This window comes from Lepisosteus platostomus, chromosome 28, assembly GCF_059453375.1.
Source record: "Lepisosteus platostomus isolate fLepPlt1 chromosome 28, fLepPlt1.hap1, whole genome shotgun sequence".
NCBI lineage: Eukaryota > Metazoa > Chordata > Actinopteri > Semionotiformes > Lepisosteidae > Lepisosteus > Lepisosteus platostomus.
Genome location: NC_142638.1, coordinates 6,752,040 through 6,774,104, shown reverse-complemented (window position 1 = coordinate 6,774,104; position 22,065 = coordinate 6,752,040). Strand labels below are relative to the sequence as shown.

The 22,065-nt window shown below is 48.5% G+C and overlaps 2 protein-coding genes and 1 long non-coding RNA gene across 13 annotated transcripts in view; 1 reads left to right on the top strand and 2 right to left on the bottom strand.

Annotated features, from left to right (window-relative positions):
• Window positions 1–10,987, bottom strand: part of LOC148638707 (uncharacterized) — an 18,029-nt gene extending 7,042 nt beyond the window's left edge. For 2 of the 6 annotated variants that reach the window (XM_088622884.1, XM_088622882.1), the window contains exons 1-10: window positions 10,762–10,985; window positions 9,944–10,004; window positions 8,650–9,379; window positions 8,035–8,305; window positions 7,240–7,383; window positions 6,162–6,242; window positions 4,947–5,067; window positions 4,114–4,235; window positions 2,143–2,192; window positions 92–217 (exon numbers count right to left, since the gene is read on the bottom strand). In XM_088622884.1, coding sequence (XP_088479010.1) covers window positions 92–217; window positions 2,143–2,192; window positions 4,114–4,235; window positions 4,947–5,067; window positions 6,162–6,242; window positions 7,240–7,383; window positions 8,035–8,305; window positions 8,650–9,379; window positions 9,944–10,004; window positions 10,762–10,789 — 1,734 coding nt within the window. In that variant the 5' untranslated portion in view covers window positions 10,790–10,985. Of the gene's footprint in view, window positions 1–91; window positions 218–279; window positions 1,731–1,882; window positions 2,001–2,142; window positions 2,193–4,113; window positions 4,236–4,946; window positions 5,068–6,161; window positions 6,243–7,239; window positions 7,384–8,034; window positions 8,306–8,649; window positions 9,380–9,943; window positions 10,005–10,761 lie in introns of those variants that run through there. The other 4 variants (XR_015930946.1, XM_088622879.1, XM_088622885.1 and 1 more) reach the window with 4 other exon arrangements.
• Window positions 4,937–22,065, top strand: LOC148638706 (uncharacterized). Its single transcript, XR_015930949.1, has 3 exons — window positions 4,937–5,060; window positions 5,319–10,400; window positions 21,668–22,065. It is a non-coding gene; the product is annotated as an uncharacterized LOC148638706 (long non-coding RNA).
• Window positions 17,436–22,065, bottom strand: part of raraa (retinoic acid receptor, alpha a) — a 156,909-nt gene continuing 152,279 nt past the window's right edge. For all 6 annotated transcript variants that reach the window (XM_088622887.1, XM_088622888.1, XM_088622890.1 and 3 more), the window contains 5 exons: window positions 20,684–20,844; window positions 20,200–20,376; window positions 19,334–19,538; window positions 18,587–18,745; window positions 17,436–17,863 (listed from right to left, as the gene is read on the bottom strand). In XM_088622887.1, coding sequence (XP_088479013.1) covers window positions 17,664–17,863; window positions 18,587–18,745; window positions 19,334–19,538; window positions 20,200–20,376; window positions 20,684–20,844 — 902 coding nt within the window. In that variant the 3' untranslated portion in view covers window positions 17,436–17,663. The remainder of the gene's footprint in view (window positions 17,864–18,586; window positions 18,746–19,333; window positions 19,539–20,199; window positions 20,377–20,683; window positions 20,845–22,065) is intronic.

Here is a 22,065-nt window from a genome sequence, read left to right as displayed (position 1 = left end):
ATCATGTTGACCGGATGCCGGAGCTCTCTCCCGTTCACACGCTGCGCTCTTGTGAACGTGACGCAGTGAACCTGCACAAGTCAGCGATCACCTCTTTCCGGACCATGGCCACATGGTCGTAGGTCATCTCGCTCCTGCGCTTGCTGGACAGGCGGAGGCTGATTTGCACCGGGGTCGTCAGCAGCTTGGTCTCAGAGCCCATGTGGATGGCCGGCCTCTGCAGAGACAGACACAGCCGAGAGGGGCTGCAGGGAGAGCCGGACTGGGCACTTTCTCTAAAGCCCTGACCCCAGGCGGCTCCCCTGCGGAGGGCGGCAGCCAGCTCGAAGCATAGGGTGCAAATCCACCATTCAACACCGATTAAGGAAACAAGGTCTGGGAAAAACCCAGGTCAACCCAGGGAGAACATGCAAACTCCACACAGACGGGAGACCCACGACTGGAGTCGAACTCGGGACTCCAGAGCTGTCCAGTGGTACAGCTGACTATCATGGCATTGTACTGTCTCAAGCCCAGGACCACGTTCATAAAACATCTACCAGAACTCTAGATTTCCGGATGCTTCTTTTCCTCTACTTACTGTATAAATAACAGAGCGAAGACACGAGTTACCACTGTAAACCTCAGTGGAAAACTAAATTAAGGTTTCTATAGCGGTTCTTCTACATTTTTCTAAAAAAATGTAGGGTCAGTTTGACATTAAAATCAGTTTATGAATATATATCCCAGAATTAATAGATGGTATGAGTAGCTGCCAGTCAGGGCTCTCAAAATGCATTTTATGAAGGGGCATTAATAGTCTTAACAATTGGCTATAGTTCTCAAAGGCCGAGTACAATCATCACAATCCTGAGATGCACAAGTGGGTTTCACTATCTGCAATGAGCATGCTGCCCTTTTAAGCTCCAAATGCACACCTACTTCCTGTTGTATGGTAGAAAAATGTCTCACACTTATTCTGTGTATGCAATTCTGAGTGGAGCTCCGATTTATTTTAGCAGCAGCTTTGTCAGCACCTACGATTGGACATCACATATACACAGTGAAGACCCTGGCAGGTTGTCATAGAAACACTGTAACGAACAAAAGGCAGGCCACTAGAGGACGCTAACCATACACTTCAAAGACACTTGTCAAATCTTCTCTGTGTGAATGATCTCGCCTGTGTTCACTGATCGGTTCACTTATTAATCGATTAATCGAAAAAGGGTGCATTCTTACATGGATTTAATTACAGGGTTCGCTTCTGTATAATAATTTCTCAGTGCAGGAGCAGGACTTTGGCTGTTGGGGTTTAATTGTGTTTGCTGGCAGAGTAGGCATCCCTGAAGCTGTTCTTCTCTATTACTGAATGAGGTGGAGATAAGCTCCTCCTCTTTAAGAAAGTTCTGTGTTTTATAAGCAATGGCTAAAAACGTTCAAAACAAAGCCAGGAAGCCTCCCAGATCTTTAAAACAGACCCAGACCCTTAAAAAAAAATACAAGATGCCACCTTATGTTGTTACATGTGAAGACCTCCTAAAGCCATATCACCCACAGTGGGGATCTTTCACAACACCGATCCCCACAGGAGCAGTGCTGGGAGAACACACGTTTTTTTTTTCTGCTCTGGATCACTTGGGTCCCTCCGACCCCTGCACCTCTCCAGTCGCACCCCTGTCCACTGGGCTGACAGGAAAGCAGCGGTGGGCTTCTTTGCAGTTCCTAGACCCACACATCTGCACCTCCAGCTGCGCAGCATGAAAGTGAAAACAGCCCAGGTTACGGCACCCAAAAAGCACATGTGCTCTCTCTTCTCCCTCCCTCCTACGCCCGGAAAAGACATCCGTTTCGGATTTTGCTTGCCCTGCATTTTCTATTATTATTTTACGAGGTCTGCTACATTTTCGCAATGAAGCGAGAGGCCGGGGAGGTGTGGTTCTCAGGTCCTCACATCATTATCACAGCAGAGCAGGCTGGTAAAACGTGCAAGGGGTCTTGTTCCGAGAGAGGCGTGGCTGCTGGGCCCGTGTAAAGAAAATCAAGCCCACGTATCGGTCAAAATCTGGGCTCGTGGACCTATTCTACAGCTGTGACACGTAGGCAAAGGGGAACCCCACCAGCGGAGCCCCGGAATGCTGACTTGGGTTTGACCCCACTCACCCTCCTCTGCCTGGGCGGCGATTTCCTCTTCTCTCTCACACCCTCAGCATCTGCAAGGGAAGACAGGATGACTCAGATCGTCAAGCTGCCCAAGGCAGAGCCACTGCAAACAGCCTGCAACAATTTTGCTTTCATCTCATTTACCCCTTCAGAAAAGGTGTAGCAATCTACTGGAGCTCCTTCGGGGAGGGATCTACGTTTACTGGGAACACTGAGGGCGGAAATATGAAGATTTCACCGTTTCCATCGCTGTCAGAAATGAAAAACGATTAGGTTTCCCCACAATCGCCACCGTCCTTGTCCACGCCAGCTCAGCTTCTCAGGCCGAAAAAGATCCTGGCCGTCCACAGCTCACAGAACACTCAAGTTACAACATAAACAGTGTCACAACTGAGGCAGCTGCTAATTTGGTGGCCTGTAGCTCACTAATCTGAAGGTCCCATCCAGACAACTGGTGAACATAGGACATCTACATCAACAACACGGCAGGCTAGTTTGTTCCAGATCCCCACCACTCTTTGTGCAAAGAATTGTCTCTTGTGCTCAGTCTGCCTCTGTATTTGTGTGGGCAGGTCCATGTTTTACTCTTTGTCCTGAAATTGTTATCTGGGTTAGCTTTATCAACATTTTGTCAACACTTCTCAAGATTTTACCTGCTAACAATATTAAGATCCTCTCACCTGTGTTTAAGACATGAATCAGAACTGCAAATGTTTCCTACACGAGGTCTTTTCAATCCATATATATATATAATTTTAACATAACTTGTCCTGACTTGATCAAAGTCACTTAAACACTATTCACAACACAATTGTTGTCCTTATTACAACACAGAGTGCTTCACCACACTGAGGACACTGGGCATCTCTTCCTCTAGCTGCAGTGCAAACACACTTGTTTGAGTGGCTTATATATCCCTGTCAGTATAGTACAGAATTAAACACCTCTGCTGACTTGTCAGCACTGTGGTCTCTCAAGGACAATCTCAAATGATTTTTAAAATGTGAACACGCTATTCCTGACATTTAGGAACGCAAAGCACATGGTTCTCGTAAAAAAGGGGCAATTGAACATGATCCTGAGGCGACCTTCTGTTCCGCTGCCAATCAAACAGAGAAACAAAAAGCGTATTACAGGCCATCTCGCTATGTGCAGAGGTCAGTACTCTGTTGTTTTCTTTACGGAGCAGATTCCAAACGGCTCTATAATTAGATTGCTTGCATCTGGGCGGGAGGCCACAAGGCCACATCCTCTGGAACGTTTGTGTCTTTTCAGGAAGAGCGATTGCGCTCCACCTCAGGAACGACAGGCATGCAGGATCGGCGCGCGTCTAACTTTTCGCGATCGTTTCAGCGCCGCTCTTCAGAACAGTATGGGGAAACACCCAGATCAGACCAAATCACTCCGTGACCCTGACATGTCCAGGCATGTGCTGCAGTGGCAGGGAGGAATAGTGGTGGGACAGGACTCATCACAAACACAGCTGCCACGAGAGCCCGCACGCGTACCATGCACACGTCAGCCATCCAGAGAAAAATAAGAAACAGGACACCTTTCTCACACCCTCCCTGTAAGTAAGAGCTGAGGGACAGCAACACAATCTTGTTCACTTCCGTACTTCTGCCTCATTCTGACTCCTGCCATGGCCAAGCAGTTTGGCATTTTAAAACAAGCCAGTTGGAGGTGAAAGCCGGCTTGGCGTAGTGAAACAGGGACAGTTTCGGAAAAACACCAGACGACGAATTCTCTCGGACAGTGAGGCCCCGGACTGAAGCTAGCAGCCCCTCAGGTGGCGGCAAACCTCTGTGTTAAGCCAAGTATGTTTGTCCCGATGAAAGCTTGTTCGCAGAAATGTGGACAATTTAAAAAAAAAAAGTATTTTGAAGTACAAAAGGTGGGGTTATCTAACATGACTATTTTTGTTTTCAGGGTGCGCTCCTCATGAAACGTTGCCGCCCAGGTCCCACTCACCTTTGGGCTCGAGGAAAGCCCGCAGCCGGGACGGGCTCAGGCCCAGCAGACCAGCGCCAGCTCCAGCCTGCGCCCCACGCCCACTCCTCCCCCCCCGCCGGGGACACCTCCTGTGGTAGTACCTGCAGGAAACACGTCCTTGAGCTGGAGGCAGCGCCTTTGCTCTGGCGAGACTGCATAAACACGCCGTCTCTAGAAAGGATGGAATTCCATCCAAACAGAGACCGGCTGGAAAACCGGGAAGAAGGTGACGGATTACAGTAATACACCCGCAAGCAAGACTCTGGAAATAAGCAGGAGGTACCAGTTGAACTCCCACACCCAACAATATAAATGCCATACTGGGGAATTTTAAAAATGAAATCCGTTTCTAAAAAATATGCCATTTTTACTATATAGTATCAAAGAAAATGTAATTGCATTGTCAAATATCAGAGGGTCACAGTGAGGTCAGCACTGTCGTGTTAGATCTGCATTTCAAAGTTCTGTTCAGATTCTGAACTTCAGATGTGTGGCTTCAGCTGAGAGGCTGAAGCACCGGAAGGCATTGTCAAGTTCAATACTATTAAAAAAACACAGACCATTCTTAGGGTTATTTATGGCTCGAGGACAGGAGAGGATTAAGAAAGGTGAAAAACGAGAGGAGGACATTTAGCCCATGATGCTCAGTGCCATAGCACTGTATACACAGATGCTTTTAAAGGAGACATCCATGCTAAAAGAATCAGAATTAAGTGACGAAACAGCCCAGGTGGTTTCAGTTTTGCATATTTTATAAGGAAGATAGATGGGACCGTCACTTCTCTGATCTTTCCCGATAAACTGCTGCTTACCTGACGATCTCTCTGGTGGACCTGGGGGACAGAGCATCCGATTCTAGGAGCCTGGCCAGGAGGTGGAAGAACACTGTGTCCAGATCCTGCCCGGCACGGAATCGGACCAGCAAGGTAGGTACTGGGGGGAAAAAAGGGAGCGTGAGCCGGTAATCAAGAGTCATCATGGGTTGGTTTTAAAATAAAAGTCATCCAGAGATATGGAGTGGCAGGGTCTACCTATAACAGCTTGGGAACCATTTCTGACATCTGCTTTAAGCAGCAGGGAATCACACCCCACTGGGGTTATTCCAGCGTTTTATCAGAAAAGCAAGAGCAATGCAGCATGGGGACTCAAACACAACCATTTCATGATATTCGGCTCCTGTGTAGGTCTACCAGCAAGGACATCAGTTCTGGGTGCAGGTGGAGCTCTGTGATGCAGGTGTCATGGGTTCGAGCCAGGATCTTGCCAATAGCCGACAGCGACCAGGATTCCACGGACAATGGTGTGCAAATGGCAGGGCTGGGATTACTCCCGGCTTTCCAGTGACTCCTGGCACCTACAGGCTTGCAGTTACGTTGCACTGCTTGCAGTTTGTCAAATGAAGAATGGCTCTGCAGCTGGGGGCATGCTGGGGGGGCTGAACTAGCACTTCATTCTTCGCCGGTCTGGTCCAGGAGTCACTGCTGGACAGCCAAGTCTTACAGCAATGACCAATTTCAAATGAGGTGGGTGAACAATCATTAAAATTTGTGATTTGACTGCACATTAATTAATACTCCTTCATCTCCATGGATTCAGAAAGGGTGTCGACAGTGACATCACAGAGAATTCCACTCAACTAATACAGATATTTTTAGCCAGCGCAATGTTTGCTTAAGATATAGGCCCTAATTTTTTTTTTTAAACTTAAGGTCAAGGCACGGTCACACTTAGAAAATATTAAGGCAGCAGTGTGGAAAAATGGTTAACACTCTGGTCTCCTGACCAAGGGGGACACAGGATCAAACCACTAATGGGGGCTCCATGCTGTACCCCAAGGTAAGGTACTTTACTACAAATACTTCAGCAAACCGAGCTGCGTTCACGGGCATAAATAATTGACTAAAAACAGGGAAAAACAATCGGAAAAAAAAACAGGTCACTGTAACGCTGCTAAGTGACTCTGAATAACACATCAGCCAAATAAAGCAAAAACAAAATCTGCACCTCAGCTCACAAAGAGTCCTTGCCTTTATTCTGGAGATAGCAGGAAATCCTCTTGCTGTCAGTCATGACTTTCAAAAAGTCTTCAAATCCAACCTCTCCATCCCCTAAAACAGGAAAGAAACCCATCCAACTGCATCAGTGCAGGACAGGGAAGAACTTCCTTCAGAGTAAAAATCGCTTCATGTGGATTTCTCTTTTTTACTTATTTAGGATGACCAATTATTTTATTGCATGCCCTCCCCTTTAGGGATGGCCAGCTGTTATTGATCTGTTTTGAGACTTGGCTCCTCTAACCCCTCTTGGAGAGAACAGGGAAAGGCAGATGAACATTCCCACCCCTGAGAGCTGCTCATCCGTCTCCACCTTGCAGGACAGGTGGGCTAGCGCCACATTGAGTAACAGAGTGGCACTGCAACCCCACGGGTATCCTGGGTAGCCTCGGGGGGTTACCTTTTCACCAAGAGCTGAGGAAGAGTCTTGGTTAGCTAATCCCTACTCTGTCAGAACACTCTGCCAAACCTGGAGAGAATTCTACAACCGAGGTGCTGAAATAACCATTGGGATGCCTCATCTCAGCTTGGTCTGGCTCCTACAGGACATTCCTGTATTTGTCTCTTGCACACCGACAATATCAACCTAACAGATTTCTTAAGAATGAGCAGTGAAGCCTACACCAGAGGACACAAGTGCTCGGAAGTGCGTTTAAAAAATTGAGAACAGGGAGGCGAGAGTCCGAAACAAACTTCCCAGGCAAATGGTCACATTCTTATCATTCCTCATTATAAAAGCCGTCGGATCGGGTGGTCTGGTGAGCTTCGGGGATTTTAAGCTATCTGGCTAGCCAGATCGAGAGTGGGATGAGGAGCACTCCTTTGCAGAAGAACACTCTTCACGACCCAACACAAACGTTTAATTGAGGTCTATTCTTCATGCGTCTTAAAAAATAAGGTGAAGGAGGAAGTAGCAACAGTTCAAAGAGCAGAAACTCAAGAAGGAGAAGTCAGAAAAGCAGAAGCTGAAAGGAATGAGGAAGTCTGCTCATGCCCGATTGTTTGAATTGCTCCTCAGTTCCACTTCTGCCAGGCAGGAGGAGGCTCTCACCATCAGAGTCTGCCCTCTGCAACGACAGGCGCAGCTGGGCAGTGCCCAGGCGGATGCCCACCGCCCTCAGTGTGGTCTTCAGTCCAGGGCTGGCGATGCTCCTGCCACGATGCCCGCAGGCCAGGTCGAAGACTTCGCGGAAAGCTGCCAGACACACAGAGAAGGAAGTACATTCCAGCACCATCCTCACAGACGTCACTCAGTCTCCTCGCTGCCCTGCTGTCGCTCACTCGGGTTTTTCGGGGTTCATTCCTGATCTACGGCAATCTGTCACTTAGCCCTTCTGGATCCAGCAGTCGAGTGAAAACGGAGACCTAGTCAGTGATCTAGGCCAGCGGTGGTCCTCTCTGCTGGCAGGATGTGTTAAAACTGCCACCGGACATAGTGAACGGGGGCAGAGAGAATAGACACTACACAGTATAGCGCAAAACTGGTGGCTGGTTTTAAAATTATAAACCCGCAACAGAAAAAACAGAGGTAGTGAAAAGGGAAGTTAAACCAGACGCTTTACCTTTAGAAATGCTTGAATTGGTCACCACAGGTCCTGATATAAAACCAATTCAAGCTATTATGGAAATACCTGGATTCAGGAAAAACAATGGCAGCACAAATCCCAAACCACTGTCTATTACCAATCAACTTCAACTTGTTCAGAGTTTCTATGAATATTTAGGATGCTATGATAACACAATTCAATCCCAATGTACAATTAAAGTAGTGCTTGGTGGAATTTTGTGATCAAGTTAAAATATTTGTGCAGTCCCATATTAGATTGAAAAAACGGCAGTATTTCACCTTTGACCTGTTCGTCGGTCAGCTGTGTCCAAGCTCCACCCCCTGTCCTTCCCCCTGTTTCCTCTTGCTGTACCATGGGGGCTCTCCCGGCTCTGTGATTCTGTGCTGCCCCCTTCTGGCCACTTAGAGCTGCCACTGTTCCAGGAACATTCAGGTGGACCGCGCTGTCCAAGACTGTGGACTCTGCTGCTGCGCCTGTGTCCCAGGGCAGGGACAGGAGCTCTGCAAAGCTCCAGGATTCATCAGGCACATTCAGTGTTGATGGTAAATCCTGGTTATTACAAGGAAAACGACAACAAAACACCCATTCTAAAAACATCAGCAAAAGGCAGTCCGGACAGTTCTTGTCCATAGTGACACATCGCTCCAGATCACAATGTATCCAACTATTGGTGCATCTCAAATATTTCATTAAAACTTTCAGCATACATTTTGTGCAAAACAGTCTGAAAGTGATATTCTTGAATCTAAAATCTTCATGTAAAGGAAAACTAAGTTTGATTTTACAAATTCACACGTCCTCAGCTTATTTTTATTTAATATAGGGGAAAAAAGAACTTTAAAAAGCTTCTCTCAAGCCTCTCTCATTCACTCTACATTCAGATGATCATCTACCTCTACCGCAGAATCTGCCTCCGTTACGTGATGATGATCTTTCCGTGGCAGTGTGAAGATCTCACTCATTTGGTCTTCCCCCGACTTGCTCTCCTCATCTGGTTTTTCAGCACGTGTCTGCGTGACGTCCTCCATCCCCGTTTTCTCCGTGTTGCCATCGCAACCTGCTTCCTCTGTGACATCCATGGCCCCCCCCCTCTCTCCGACACTGGGGTAGTCATCTCTCCTTGCAACATTGTCCTCAGCACCCTCCCTTTCAGCAATACCATCGGAATCCCTTCCCTCCTGGACATTGTCCAGCCCCATGGGAATACTGCAAGAGCCCTCTTCCTTTCTTGCTTCCCTGGAACAGCTCCCGTCCCGGTCAGGGTCAGATCCCTGCACTAGTACGACCACACCTTTTCCACCGGCAACGTCATCGGAACACTCGCTTTCCGGATAACGCCTCCCGACTCCTGGCTTGCACTCCATCCCTTCGGAGAGCATGTTTTCCAGGGCACTGCCAGTGGGCTCTCCCTCCGCCCGTAACTCCGTTGTCGCACCGGGTTTGGACGATGAGGGACCTAACCGCAGGTCTTGGCCTTCCATGCCGACCACCAGATCCGGGTGCTGCTCCACCGACGGCGCCCTTTGTGATTTTCCGCTCCCCGATAGTTTGCAGTCCGGCTCTCTCGCCAAGACGGAGAGAAAGGGGAGAGGAGGCACCACATAGATGCGTCCACCTGGCTCTCTGCAAGACAAACGATATACCGAGGTCGGTTTCAGAGGACAGTCCCACCCCCGAGGCATCGGCAAGGGCTCCGGATCACGGATAAATGAGCTGAGGATTCAAGGAGACCTACTATACCTGCTGGACGTTTGATCCCGAGAGAAGCAGAAAACAGAATGTTGTGCTCTACAGCAATCTGCCTCCTCTCGTACTGACACTCTTGTCACTTTAACTGCCTTGAACACGGTCCTTCGAAGGATTCTGAGGCTTTCGAAGCCGACACTAAGCTTATGGCTAGATCATGTCGGGACTGCAGATGGAGAAGTTTGAGCTCCACTCCTCCGTGCAGCCTGCTCAGTGGTGCCAGGGCTGAGTCTGTGGACTGTAGGTCCCCCTGACTTAACCCTTTCTAAGAAAGAACAGTTCACCAACGGTAGCACTCAGCACACGTTTCCTCCTGTCTCCTGTATTGGAGTATTTCCCTCTTTTCATGCTCTGCCTTAAAAGGATATAAAACATCCCCAGCCGGGCTGGGTCCAACTGAGAGCGATACACCTCAGACTCATTTAGGAATGCCAGTCCTACCTCTTTACCAACGGCGCCTCTCTGGGTTTGTAGCACAGCAATGCAAGAGACTCCCACAGACCTGGGGAAAATGACGAAGACAATGAAGACTCAGTCAAGGAGGGCGACGCTCGTCTTTATGGGGTGGCATTGCAGGTTGAGAGTGGACACACAGGAACAATATGTCAACAGTGCATTTGAAGAGCAACTGTTCAAACCAAGATGATATTGCGAAAATGCTGTAAAAATATACTCATGGGCATCAAACACACTCAAATATGCTCATGAACCACTTTAGCTGAGTGTGAAACTCTCTTCTATGCTCCCATGAAACACACCTACCGCACCACAATGCACAGCTCTTCCGGCAGAGCCCCACGGTGTGACCACGTGGCCAGGAGGCTCGGCCTCTCGCGCAACAGCCCTGGGATAACCGGCGGTCAGACAGGAGGAAAAGCACGGAGACGCGGCGACAAAGGTACTGAAATATCATTCTGGTTGTTACGGTGTGAGCTGTAGCTGTAGTTCTAGCACGAAAAAATAAAAAATAAGTCATAGGTGCCATTATCAGCTTAGAACAACGTCGTGAAGTCCCCCACGGCACCCTTTTTCGGTTCGGTGAGTGTTTTACACCGTTTGTAAACCTCTGTTCAACTCGTAAAACGTGTGTTTTTTTTTGTTCTGTTTGAGGGACGGCTAATGATTGGGCAGTTCCACAAGTGTGGAACAGATTTTCCTGAAAATAAAAATATCATGCACAGAAATATATAATAGTATATATTTAAAACCCAGGAAAGATGGCAGCGACGATCGGTTAAGGACACTGATGGTAGACAAACCTCCGGCTGTCTTGTTGGCCATAGTCATCGTTGTGGTTTGCAGAAACCTACAGAAGGAAATACATACATGTATCTACTCGAAAACGGGCAATGGGGGAGCCGCCGCCTGCTTTCCTACTTTCGCGTAGCTTTAACTACATGGTGCCCGCCGGCCCCGGAGAGCAGGTGTCCCATGAGCACTGGCCGGAGTCCGGCGGCCGCTCTTGCCGTTGGCTTTGATGTCTGCGGGGCGCGGTGACGTCACCGCCGGCGATTGTGAGCGATGCTGGGGGGCGAGAGAGAGAGACGCGACGTTTCGCAAACCCAGTGAATTCAAAAGCGTGGAGCCCCCCCTGGGGTCGGGGTCGGGGTCAGGTTCCGGGTGGGTGGGACCTTTGAGCAGAGTATTTAAGTCACCTCGCCGTGCTGAATAGAGGAGTACACTACGGGTGTTGTCAGGTCTCACTTGGTATTTGTGCAGTTCTACGAAGTTCTATCTTGGCAGCTCTCAGCACAACTTTATTTGCTATTAAGACCAACCAAATCGACCTACTGTATTGATAAGCGGCAGTGGATATTGTGCTGGGAGCAGGTAATTGGTGTAGTCCTGTTGTTTTGCCCTGAGTTGCCCACAAAGAATTGACTAAGAACTCGATGGGAGCTGTGGTGAACAAGCTGTGATAGCAGTCTCAAACGCTGTGCCTCTGATAGTAGGATAGTAGGACCAAGCTTCAGTGCTCTGATGGCGGCTGTATAGTTTCATCAAGTGCCATGGCTCTCAAAGGGGAACAATTTACCATTGATATCTTGGGGAAAAAATATACAAGTGCTTCCCCTAATACTTGAGATTTAGCCTTTTACTCCTGAGCTTTATCCAGTATGTGCTGGTCAAGACTGCTTCCAAAATGTTCCTCGCTAGACCGCAAACACTGGGATATCTCGGACTACCCTGGGTGACCCACTGCCTGTTCTTAACTAGGCTGCAAAGGAACAAGTAATAGGTTTATTCCATGCTGAAAAAAAGAAGAAATAGAACACAATGTTTCGGCCGTGGAGCCTTCTTCAGGTGTGACTTGGTTTTATGTGCACAGCGAGCTCAATAATTTAATGCCATGTCAATACAGGGTATAACTATAGAACACACCCTTATGGGGTGATAAGCTGGAACAACCTAGACCTGTTTGAGTAACATTCAAATGTTACAGTCTCACTCGAGGAAACAGACCTAAAGAGGAAGCACTGGCAGAAAAAAAAAAGTACTTTAGATTCATATTGACCATTCCTTGCAGTGCAGTGGCCGGCATTGCTGCCTCGTAGCACTGGGGCCCTGGGTTCAATTCTGGACCCGGGGTGCTGTCTGTGTGGAGTTTGCATGTTCCCCCAGGGTTTAAGTGGTTTTCCTCCCCGATTCCAGAGACATACTGGCAAGTTATAAAAATATTTTTTTCTGGAAAACGTGGCCCTGCTGCGAGTGTGTCGGTGTGGGGCCTGTGACGGGCTGTTGGACTGGGGTCATGTCCAGGGTGCACCCCGCCTTGCGCCCCTTGCTTGCTTGCTGGGACAGGCTCCGTCTCCCCTGTGACCCCGAAATGGAAGAAGAGCTTGGAGAATGGATGGATGAGCAACACTCGGGGCTCATAAAAATAAGGATTGCGAACACGAGAAGGCCGCTCAGCCCACGCAGCTCGTTTGGTCTACCACAGCTAATTGATCAGGGGGTCTCATCCAGCTGTTTCTCGTCTTGAAAGAAGCCAGGGTATCCGCTTCATTAGCGTGCCTGGGCAGCTTGTTCCAGACTCGCCCGACCCTTTGTGCCTCCTGTTTGCAGTTGTAAATGCGTTTCCCCTTAATTTCCGATGATGTCCTCCGGTTCTCGTCTCACTGTGGATTCTGTTGAGGCCCGGTGGGTGGATTGTCGCCAGTGCCCTTTGAGGGTTTTCAGCGCTCGGTTTATGTTTTCTCTGCTGTGAGACAAAACATCTTTATTTCTTATTTCGGAACGAGTAAAGGCTCTGAAGAAAGGCTCCACAGCCGAAACGTTGCGTTTCTTTTCTTCTCTTTCCAGCAGGGAAAAAACCTTTACTTGTTCCTTTGCAACCTATGCATGCTGACACAGCCACCCACTTGAAACTATTACTGTTTTCTTTTAGCCTGTCAAAAGAGTAGGATGTTCCTCTTACCTGGTGAGGTTGCAGTGCCAATATTCTCACAGAAGGTGGTGCTACAGGACTACTCTGTGTGGAGCAACACTAAGTTATACCCTGAGGTGCCATGATGCTGTATAGGTTTATCTAGGTTGGTATGACTTCCCCTAGTTTATTGCTAGTGCATTCTGCCTTGCTGTAGTGTTTACTAAGGATGCTTCTGTCACTCTGCGGTGGCAGGCCGTTATTTTCCCCTGGGTTTCAGGAATCGCTAACGCTGAGCTAGTCTTGCTGTGCCTGTGACCTGTAGGAAGGTTTCGCCCCTTTGTCGACCAATCAGTCTATGATGGATGTTTTCACTTAGCCAATCCCATCCCCACTTACAGGGCTGGGTGAAGCTCCCGACCAATCCTGACTCAGAAACGTCATGCTCCTCCCACCGGCGGCCGTGGAAAACGCCAGTTTTCAGATCAGTGTTCGTTAGCAACTGTTAGTGTTGTAATCCATTCAACATCTGCCCGTTCACATGTGAAGCATTAACTTGATCTTTAAAAATGCATCCTAGGTGTTCAGTATTGCTATGGTTTGTGTGTGAAGTGGACAGAAGCATGGCACTTCCAAATCATCTGTTCAAACTGACTTCTCAAGTGAACACTTACTGAATACAGCTTTTATGGGAGAGAGGGGTCTCCTAACAAGAATGATCCAATAGCTTAGAGAACATTAAATTATTTTTTAAGTCAAACGCATCTGAATTGAAGAATACAGGGCCTGCCCTGGGCATAGGTAAACCCGTCCACCAGGGGGCCTCCCCTCAATGTGCAACTCAGCATATTTTTAATCTGCGTGTTCAAATGTGAGCCGAAAAATTCACTGCAGTGGCTCTTGCTGTTGCTGCTGTGGATTACCTTAATGGGAGCCCAGTCAAAAAATGACCAAACATAATCGAGTACATAATGTTTGTGAAGCGCTGAAAAGAAGAGTGGGCCAAGCAATCTCAAAACAGAGGCACGCCAAACCAAGTCACTAATAATGCAGAATACGCATGCTCATTTGCTTTTCATTAGGTTTTGATTCTGTCAGATCCAAGTAACTTGTGAATGGTAGTCAAGCCACATTTGCAAGGTAGACAAGTAGAGGTGTTTTAACTAGGAGTTAATTGATTCATGTTTCCTGCCATTGTACACATGACTTGTGGATCACCCGGATAAAAGTAAAAAAACACGAAAGCTGTAAAGGACAAAAAATTATACATAATCAACATAAAAATGCATTGTTTCCTTTACCGTTTCTCCTGTATTTCATCGAATGGGCATATTGTAAACCCAGCTTGTAGCCCTTGGGATTGCAGTCACGCTCCCAGTGACAGCAGCAGGAGCAGAAAGGAGCTCAGTTTGATTACAACACATCTGAGGTCAGCCCTGGCACTATAAAGTCTCAGTGGACTGGCCATCATGAGCACCAGCCATGCAGTGGGTCGACTACTGTGCTGTGAAGATGTAATTAATAATTTTACCTCTGGAAAATCTATGTGAATTGATTTATTGATCACTTTTTTAGATAAAACCTTCCAATCTGCTCAGCCTTACCGATCTCACCTTTGGTTTTACCGAATCCACTTGTTTCTAACTTAGTTAGAAATTTAACTTTATAAACTTAATGTATATTTCTACAATTCCTTTCTACAAAGGTTTCAATGCAGTCGTTTTTAAGTTATTTTCTTAGCATTTTTATCCTGTTTTTGTCCTGTTTATCATTTAATAATAATAATAATAATTCCTTACACTTACATAAAGCTCTTTTGGACACTCCACTCAAAGCCCTTTACAGGGAATGGTGATTACCCTCCCCCACCACCAGTGTGTAGCCCCCCCGAGTGCGCCAATACTCTCCCCACACACCAGCTCTCAGTGGGGAGGAGAGCAGAGTGATGGAGGCAGTTCAGAGGGGGGGGTTATTAGGCCATGACTGGTAAAGGCCGGGGGGAAATTTGGCAGGACGCTGGGGTTACACCCCCTTCTTTTTTTGAGAAACGCCCTGATATTTTTAGCGACAACAGAGAGTCAGTGCCTCGGTTTTACGTCTCATCCGAAGGAGGGCACCTTCTTGCAGTATAGTGTCCCCGTCACTATACTGGGGCGTTAGGACCCACATAGCCTACTGGCCCCACTGACACCTCTTCCAGTAAGAACCTTATCTTTTCCAGGAGGTCTCCCATCCAGGAACCGACTAGGCTCAGTTGCCAGCTGTGAGTTGCAGGGCGATATAGCTGCTGTATGATTATTAATGCGTACTAATGGTCCCATTTATTACTTTCAATATTAAAGTACATCCTTGTCAGATTTGTGCTTCTTGTTCTAATTAACATAAACATAAAAATGTTGTAGTTAATTAGTTCTAAATAGTAAAATAAGGTTGTGTTGAGAGCCACTTATAGTTGTAGTGTATGTGCAAATCATGATCTGGAGGGCACTCAAAAGGCTAGGGCTCTAGCCCTGCAAGAATCTGATGTGTTGCTTTTTGTGAACTGTGTGTATTATGCTTGAAACCTGTGGTAATGATCCAATATAAGTTATATATATATATATGTTTATGAGCAAATAAAATTCAGCATGAAATTGGCAGTTGGAAAGGGACTTGATGAAAACTGCCCTATTTTCTTAAGTGCTTTGAAAGGGCACTGCAAAGCATATATTCTTTCAAGTAAATTTATTCAGAAAGCACATTTACCACTCAAGTACCCATCAGTGTCTTTTAAAACAGCTGAGCAAATGTGAATACTGTAAATATTCACGCTCTCCTCCATAATGGTTATTTCACATACACATCCTACTGAAAAAACACAAATATGCGGCATTATCAAATGCTGGTTTATTTTCACTTTCTTTTCCCTAAATTGCCCAGTAATCTGGCAAAATTCAAACAAATTGCAGTATTTCATAATCTGGAACTGAATGAGTTTCCCTAGCTATTCCAGGTTAGACAAAATGGTCAAATTATTATTGCATTCCCGAGACTGAGCGAAAGGCTGAGAGTCAAAGGGGAAGAGGCAGAGGGTTAAAACTCCGTGATCCCAGCAGTGCTCCCACCTCCGCGGCCAACGTCCACACTGCTGACATTTCATCGGCGCGCACCGCCCAGGCCAAACTCCCCCCTGCTCATTCCCGCTCTCCCGAAAGGTTCGGGGACACTCAGCGTCGCGGACGCGACGAGCTCGGGTGGCTCAGGCCCGCGGCGCCCGGAGGCCGGATCGCCAAGCGAACACCCCCTTCCTGGGGCGGGGAGCAGGGAGGTCTCCACAGACCGCGGAGCTCCACAGGGAAAGAGCCTTCCCAGCGTTTCCCAAGGGCAGGCAGCTACCCAACTGCGAGTGCCTTGACTGGAAGTTCAGGAGAGCACAGGCAGCATCCCTGAACTCCTTTTACTATTCCGATTGTTGCCTCCACCCCTGCGTTCCTTTACGAAGCTACACCTTACTCCTCTGGAGAAAGACTGACACGTGCAGTGATCGTCTCTTCTGATCCCACCCAGGCCAACCCCCCTATCTGGTTTCTTACCCAGGCTGATCTTACCCCCTCGCCGTGCAGTTCAGAAAGCAAATGGACCAGTCGGGGGGGTGCAAGAGTTTTTTTTTTTATTTAAGGGTGAAGTGAAAATCATTTTACCACTGTTCGTGAACAAGTACTGTGCCCTCCTATTTGTGATGTCTATAGGTCTTGCCCTTATCTAAGTGGCCTACACAGTGTACATCCTTGCGATTCCTTCAATAAAATGTGCTTAAAATGACTTTTCCTTAAAATAAAATAAAAACCAAAACAAAAAAAAAAGGCAATAACAAGTGAAGGCTAAACTCTTCATAGTTTAAAAGAAATGAATACAGCCTATATACAATATCTCAGAGGCTACTTAAAATCCACCTTAATAAAGATCTTCATCGTTTATCAAGGACCTGTGACCTTAATAGTATTTGTGGATACTTTTCATTTGTTTTTATAAAGAAATCAAAAATGAACCCAACCTGGAATAGTCTTGTGTTACAATCGTGTCCAACATTTTTTATATGCAAATTAAATGTATTCTGTATTTTTTCTTTTCCCCATCAATAAAACAATATTAGCTGGTGATCAAACAGCCACGTATTCTTCTGTTAATATCACAGGTATGAAAAGATTAAATCAGTGAAGGAAAACAATTGCATCTAATCTCAGAAACGGTGAGAAAACATCTGCAAAAATCTTTCCCCCTCCCCTTCTGTCCACTCTCCTTCTCATAACTCAACCTCATTCATTCCTTTTTTATATATATATTTATATAGCTTTTATAAGAAAATCTGTCTTTTAAAGTTGTAATAGGAAAAAAAATCAGACGACAATCCTCTATTAAGTTCGTTCGGTTTCCTCTGCGTTGAAAGCCCAGGGGAAGAACGCAAGTCCGCTGTGTCTGTATCTGGACTGCTCGGTCTCGGAATCTCGATTCCGGTCCAAATCCAGCTTGTCTGTAACGCTTGGGGGGAAAAAAAAATTCAGCAGTGTAACTGTATTGTTTCTTAGAAAAAAAAAATCAAAAAGGACTGAAATTAGTTCCTTTCTTTAAGTCGGTAGTAGGATATGTGTTCCAAAACACCGTGGTATTGCCTGTGGGCCGTGCTGTCTGTGCTTGTGCCCTGCCCGGCCCGGCCCGGCCGCAGGGGCTGTCCTGGCTGGCTGGGAGCGCCGTCCCGAGGAGGGATGAGGAGGGGCCGGAGGGGGTGGGGGGGTTGGGCGCGTCGCTGGTGGGGGGCTACGGGGAGTGCGTGGCGGGACTGCTTTGGGCCGAGCTGGGCGACAGGCTGGGGCTGCAGCTCCCCGGAGGGGGCCCGCTGACTCGCGCCAGGCCGTTGCCCTGGGAGTCCATGCCTTCAGAGTTCTCCAGCATTTCCTGGATGAGCGGGGGCATGGAGCCCGGGATCTCCATCTTCAGAGTGATGACGCGCTCCGCACCTGGAGGAAGAGGGGGACAGCGTTAGCTCACCACGACGGAGGGGCTGGATTTCCCTTCTTCCCCTTTCTACCCCCAGCTTGGAACCGGAGTACCAGAAACACCGGAAATCACACATTTCTGTCCACCCCCGGACCAGGCCTTGTTTTCCAACTGCGTGTGTTATTGTCGGAATTCTAGTGAAAATAAATACTGCCACAGCCTGGTAGTTTCATCATTTCCACTCGGGCTTGGTTCTGATCACTGCATGACGTAAAAAGTTTGCATTTAATCACTTTAGCTTATGGACAGGCATTATCTGAATACATTAACATGAGTACAAGTAGTTGACAACGCACTGCTGCACAAGAGTTAAGACACTGTGCACTGTCCTTTCACTCAGTTTTCCCCTCCACGCATAAACAATTCTGTGGCAATCAATTGAGAGTTCATTTCGTTTTGAATGAACACTTAACCCTGACAAAGCTGCATTTTGTTATACTGAATCAGTGAACATTACGGAGTTACAAGATTTGGCCAATGAGTTCAAGGGCACCAAATTTCACAAGAGGGTCAGCTCTGGTCAGGGGGGATTACTAACCAAGCTTGGGCCTCATGGCACGTTTCCCTGGCATCCTACTGGCACAGTGCTGAAGGCATGCCACAGAAAAACCCATGCACTGCTGCGTGCAGGGCCGCGTACCCGACGCAGGTACAGCAGGGCACCGAGTGCAGCAGAGACTCACCCTTGGCGCTGATGCTCCTCAAGTCTGTAATCTTCATCAGCATCTTGGGGAACATGTGTGGCTTGTGTGGCCTCCTCTTCCTCACATAGACCTTCAGGGCCTCCAGCAGGGGCTCCTGCAGCGTGTCCACGCGGTCGGACTGCTCCAGATCCTGCCGGTCTACACACACACACACAGACACACAAAGGCCATCAGCTCTGTAGAACCCTCACTCGAGGACCAGTGCAGTCCAGTGCAAGCCAAAGGGAATGAACGTGTTTATTTACAATTGAAAAACAAAGTCATGTGAAATGGATTTGAATTCAATAAGACTTCCAGTAGTAAGGAGACTTCAGGGCAGTCCTAGCAGTTATGAACAACCACCACTAGGAGGCGCTGCTTCCTCACACAGTGTTTTTAAGAGCAGCTTCAGAACTGCATCCAGTGATAGGAATGTTTATGCATGTAAAACCCATATAAAATTATTACTGATAAATACTCCAGAGCCTTGTGTTAGGAAGTTACTTATTGACAGTCAATAAGTTCTAAAGTAGACCCCAAGTCATAGCTTTCAAGAAAGGCAGGATGACAAAGTCTTGGGCTTCAGCAGATCAATGACCCTGCGAGGGCGTCTTCTTAGACTTTAGATTCTGCTCAACAGTGCACTAAAAAACGCAACCCCACGCAGAAATGAAGAATGAAGTGCGTTAGGGAAAAAAAAAGGCATCATGATGATACAAGGTGGGCCTTCCAGGCGACACGCCTTACCCCCACAGAGCAGGCAGATGGCACTGAGCAGGCCGGTCTCTGCGTCATCCATCTCCAGCGGCAGCAGCTGGTTGGCGAAGGCGAACACCAGGTCGGTGAGCGGCCCGAAGCCGGCGTTGTGCATCTGCGTGCGGTTCAGCGTCAGCCCGTCCGAGAACGTCATGGTGTCCTGTTCAGGTGTGTAGCGTGTGCAGATCCGCAGAATCTGTGGAGACACCAGGGGTCAGCAGTGAGCATTAAAGTCCCCCCCACCGCCTGGCCTTTAGCAGTCATGGGCTCCTAAATAATCTCCATTTCTGAACTGACTTCATCACTCCGTTCTCCTCCCCACTGAGAGCTGGCGTGTGGGGAGTGTACTGGCACACTATGGCTGCTGTATCATCCAGGTGGGGGATGGAAGGGAGTCCCCATTACCTGTACAGCTCTTTGAGTGGAGTGTCCAGAAAGTGGTACAGAACTATTATCATCAGCACTCGAATTGTACGCAGTGAGCCCTCCTGACCACAGACACCCTTTAGCTTATTCATAGTCCTTCACTGAAGTCCTGAAAGGTTTACTCAAAGACAGAACCAGGCGTTTTTATTCTTTTCAATGTCACTAGCTGAAAGAACTGTTACCGTGTTTCATTAATTTCCTGTTCCAATTCTACCAGGATGATGAATTGACGTGTGAGAGGTGGAATCTATTCCATTAGTCTTGCACAGTGCCTCGAGTCCTGCCCTGCTTTGTACTGAGGCCACACGCCTGTCCTTGGCGTCGAGTCTCGCGCCAGTATGGGCACTAGTGGCTCATGAGGCCAGCTGTGGCTTATGGGCAGGCGCTCCGCGATAATCCTGTCACTGTTGCTGTGGCCTTCGGGCACTCACCAGGATGTCAAGGCAGGCGGCTTTGAGCAGGGTGATTTGGTCTGCGATGGTAAGCGTGGTGAAGCCCGGCAGCTGTTTGGCGAATTCGACGGTTTTGATGATGCACTTGGTGGAGAGCTCGCTGAACTTGTCCCAGAGGTCTATGTCCAGAGACACGCGCTGGTCCGAGCTGTTATTCTGAGGCAGACGAGAGAGACGCAGAGAGGAAGACGGAGAAAGGGGGAGTCAGAGTGAAGCCACACGCTGGTGAGCTACATGTTTTGTCCTCCCTGCCCTGGTGGTTTTCTGGTATTTGCAGTGTCACACATGAAGTCGCGGCTGCAGTTCTGCTCTTGTCCCCCCCCTATAGCACCACCCGCAGTGGTGTAAGACTGCTGACCATAAGCCACACCCATCTAACCACACTGGAGCAAGGCCTGAAGCTGGTGTGCAACGCCGTGCCCAGCTGTGAGGCAGAGGGCGACGGCCCGGAAGCGGTCCTTACTGTAGTGTATTTGCCCAGCTGGCAGAGCGAGGGGAAGGTTTCCTGGTGGGCCTTGCGGACCTTCGCGATCATGTCCTCGGTGGCGGGGCTCAGCACGTAGCTCTCCGTGCACTCCTGCTTCTTCTCGTCCTTCTTCTTCTTGTTCCGATCGTTCCTCACCGCTGCGGGAGGGAGGGAGAGAGAGAGAGTGAGGTGACACGGTGGCGCCATCACTGACCGGGCCAGAGTCCTGCAAGAGAACTGACTGACGAGGACGGGGGGGAGAGGCGATGGAGTAAAGTCTATGGGTATGCGCTGGTGGAGTCCCAGTGGGCCACAGGCCGCAGAGGCAGGAAGTGAAGCGGCTGTGCCAGCTGCCCAGTGCCGACCACAGCGCGGTGGGGGGAGAAAGCGCCTACGGGGAAATGTGCGGCTGTAGGAAGTGAGGCTGCACGCTCCCCTGGCTCGAGCTGAGGAGCCCGGGTATTGACAGGGAAGGCACTGGAGCGAGGGGGTGCTGTGGGCTGGGAGTAGCGGAGACCCGCGATCTGGGGGAGCTCCCTGCATCTCCAAGAGCCGAGAAATCCTAATCGGCTCGGAGAAGGGCCTCCGAGTGACGGGGCGCAAAACGCGGAAAATGAAATCCGCCACATGGCAAGGAAGCCCCCTTTCCCTACAACGCACACCGGTAGTTAACGTCATTTCTTTTTTTCTAACCCGTCCCCCACCCCCACACCCCCCACCCCCCGGAGAAGCCCCAGAGATCCTACCGCTCCGCACCCCCCCTGTGAGAGGCAGCAGGACTGCCACTGGAAGACTCAGGTGATGAATGGCAGCAGGGAATGAAGTCGTTAATAACGCTGACAAATCACCCCTGCTTTCATTAGACCCCCGAGCTAATCTAATAACATAATATGACAAATATCCAAGCGGTAATGGTTTAAAAGGCTCTGCTGAACCCACAACCAACCCCCATCACTGCTACCTTCCCCCCTCCCTCCCCAGGCAGCGCTGACGTGCAGGAGGGAGGGGGAGGGAGAGAGAGAGAGTGCTCCCGTCATCTTCCCCAGGCCTCAACAGAAGGCTCAGTTGTCCAATGAGCCCTGATTCCAGCGTGGCAAGTTTCCAAAAAAACTCTCGGAAGGACGTGAACTACAGCCCCGCCATTTGCAGGCGGCCATTACCATTAATCAGCTCCCAAGCCGCATCTGGAGGCAGGAGGGGTGCAGCCACAGTCTACTAATCTACCGCATGTGGGAACTCCCATCGCCGTTACAGACGATATTTTTAAGAGATGAATAATGTAAAGCCACAAGGTGTAACAATAAAACAGATGACAATAATAACAACTAAGAGGTACTTATTCCGAACAACGCACTGTTCTCTCCCTAGACCTTGCAAGG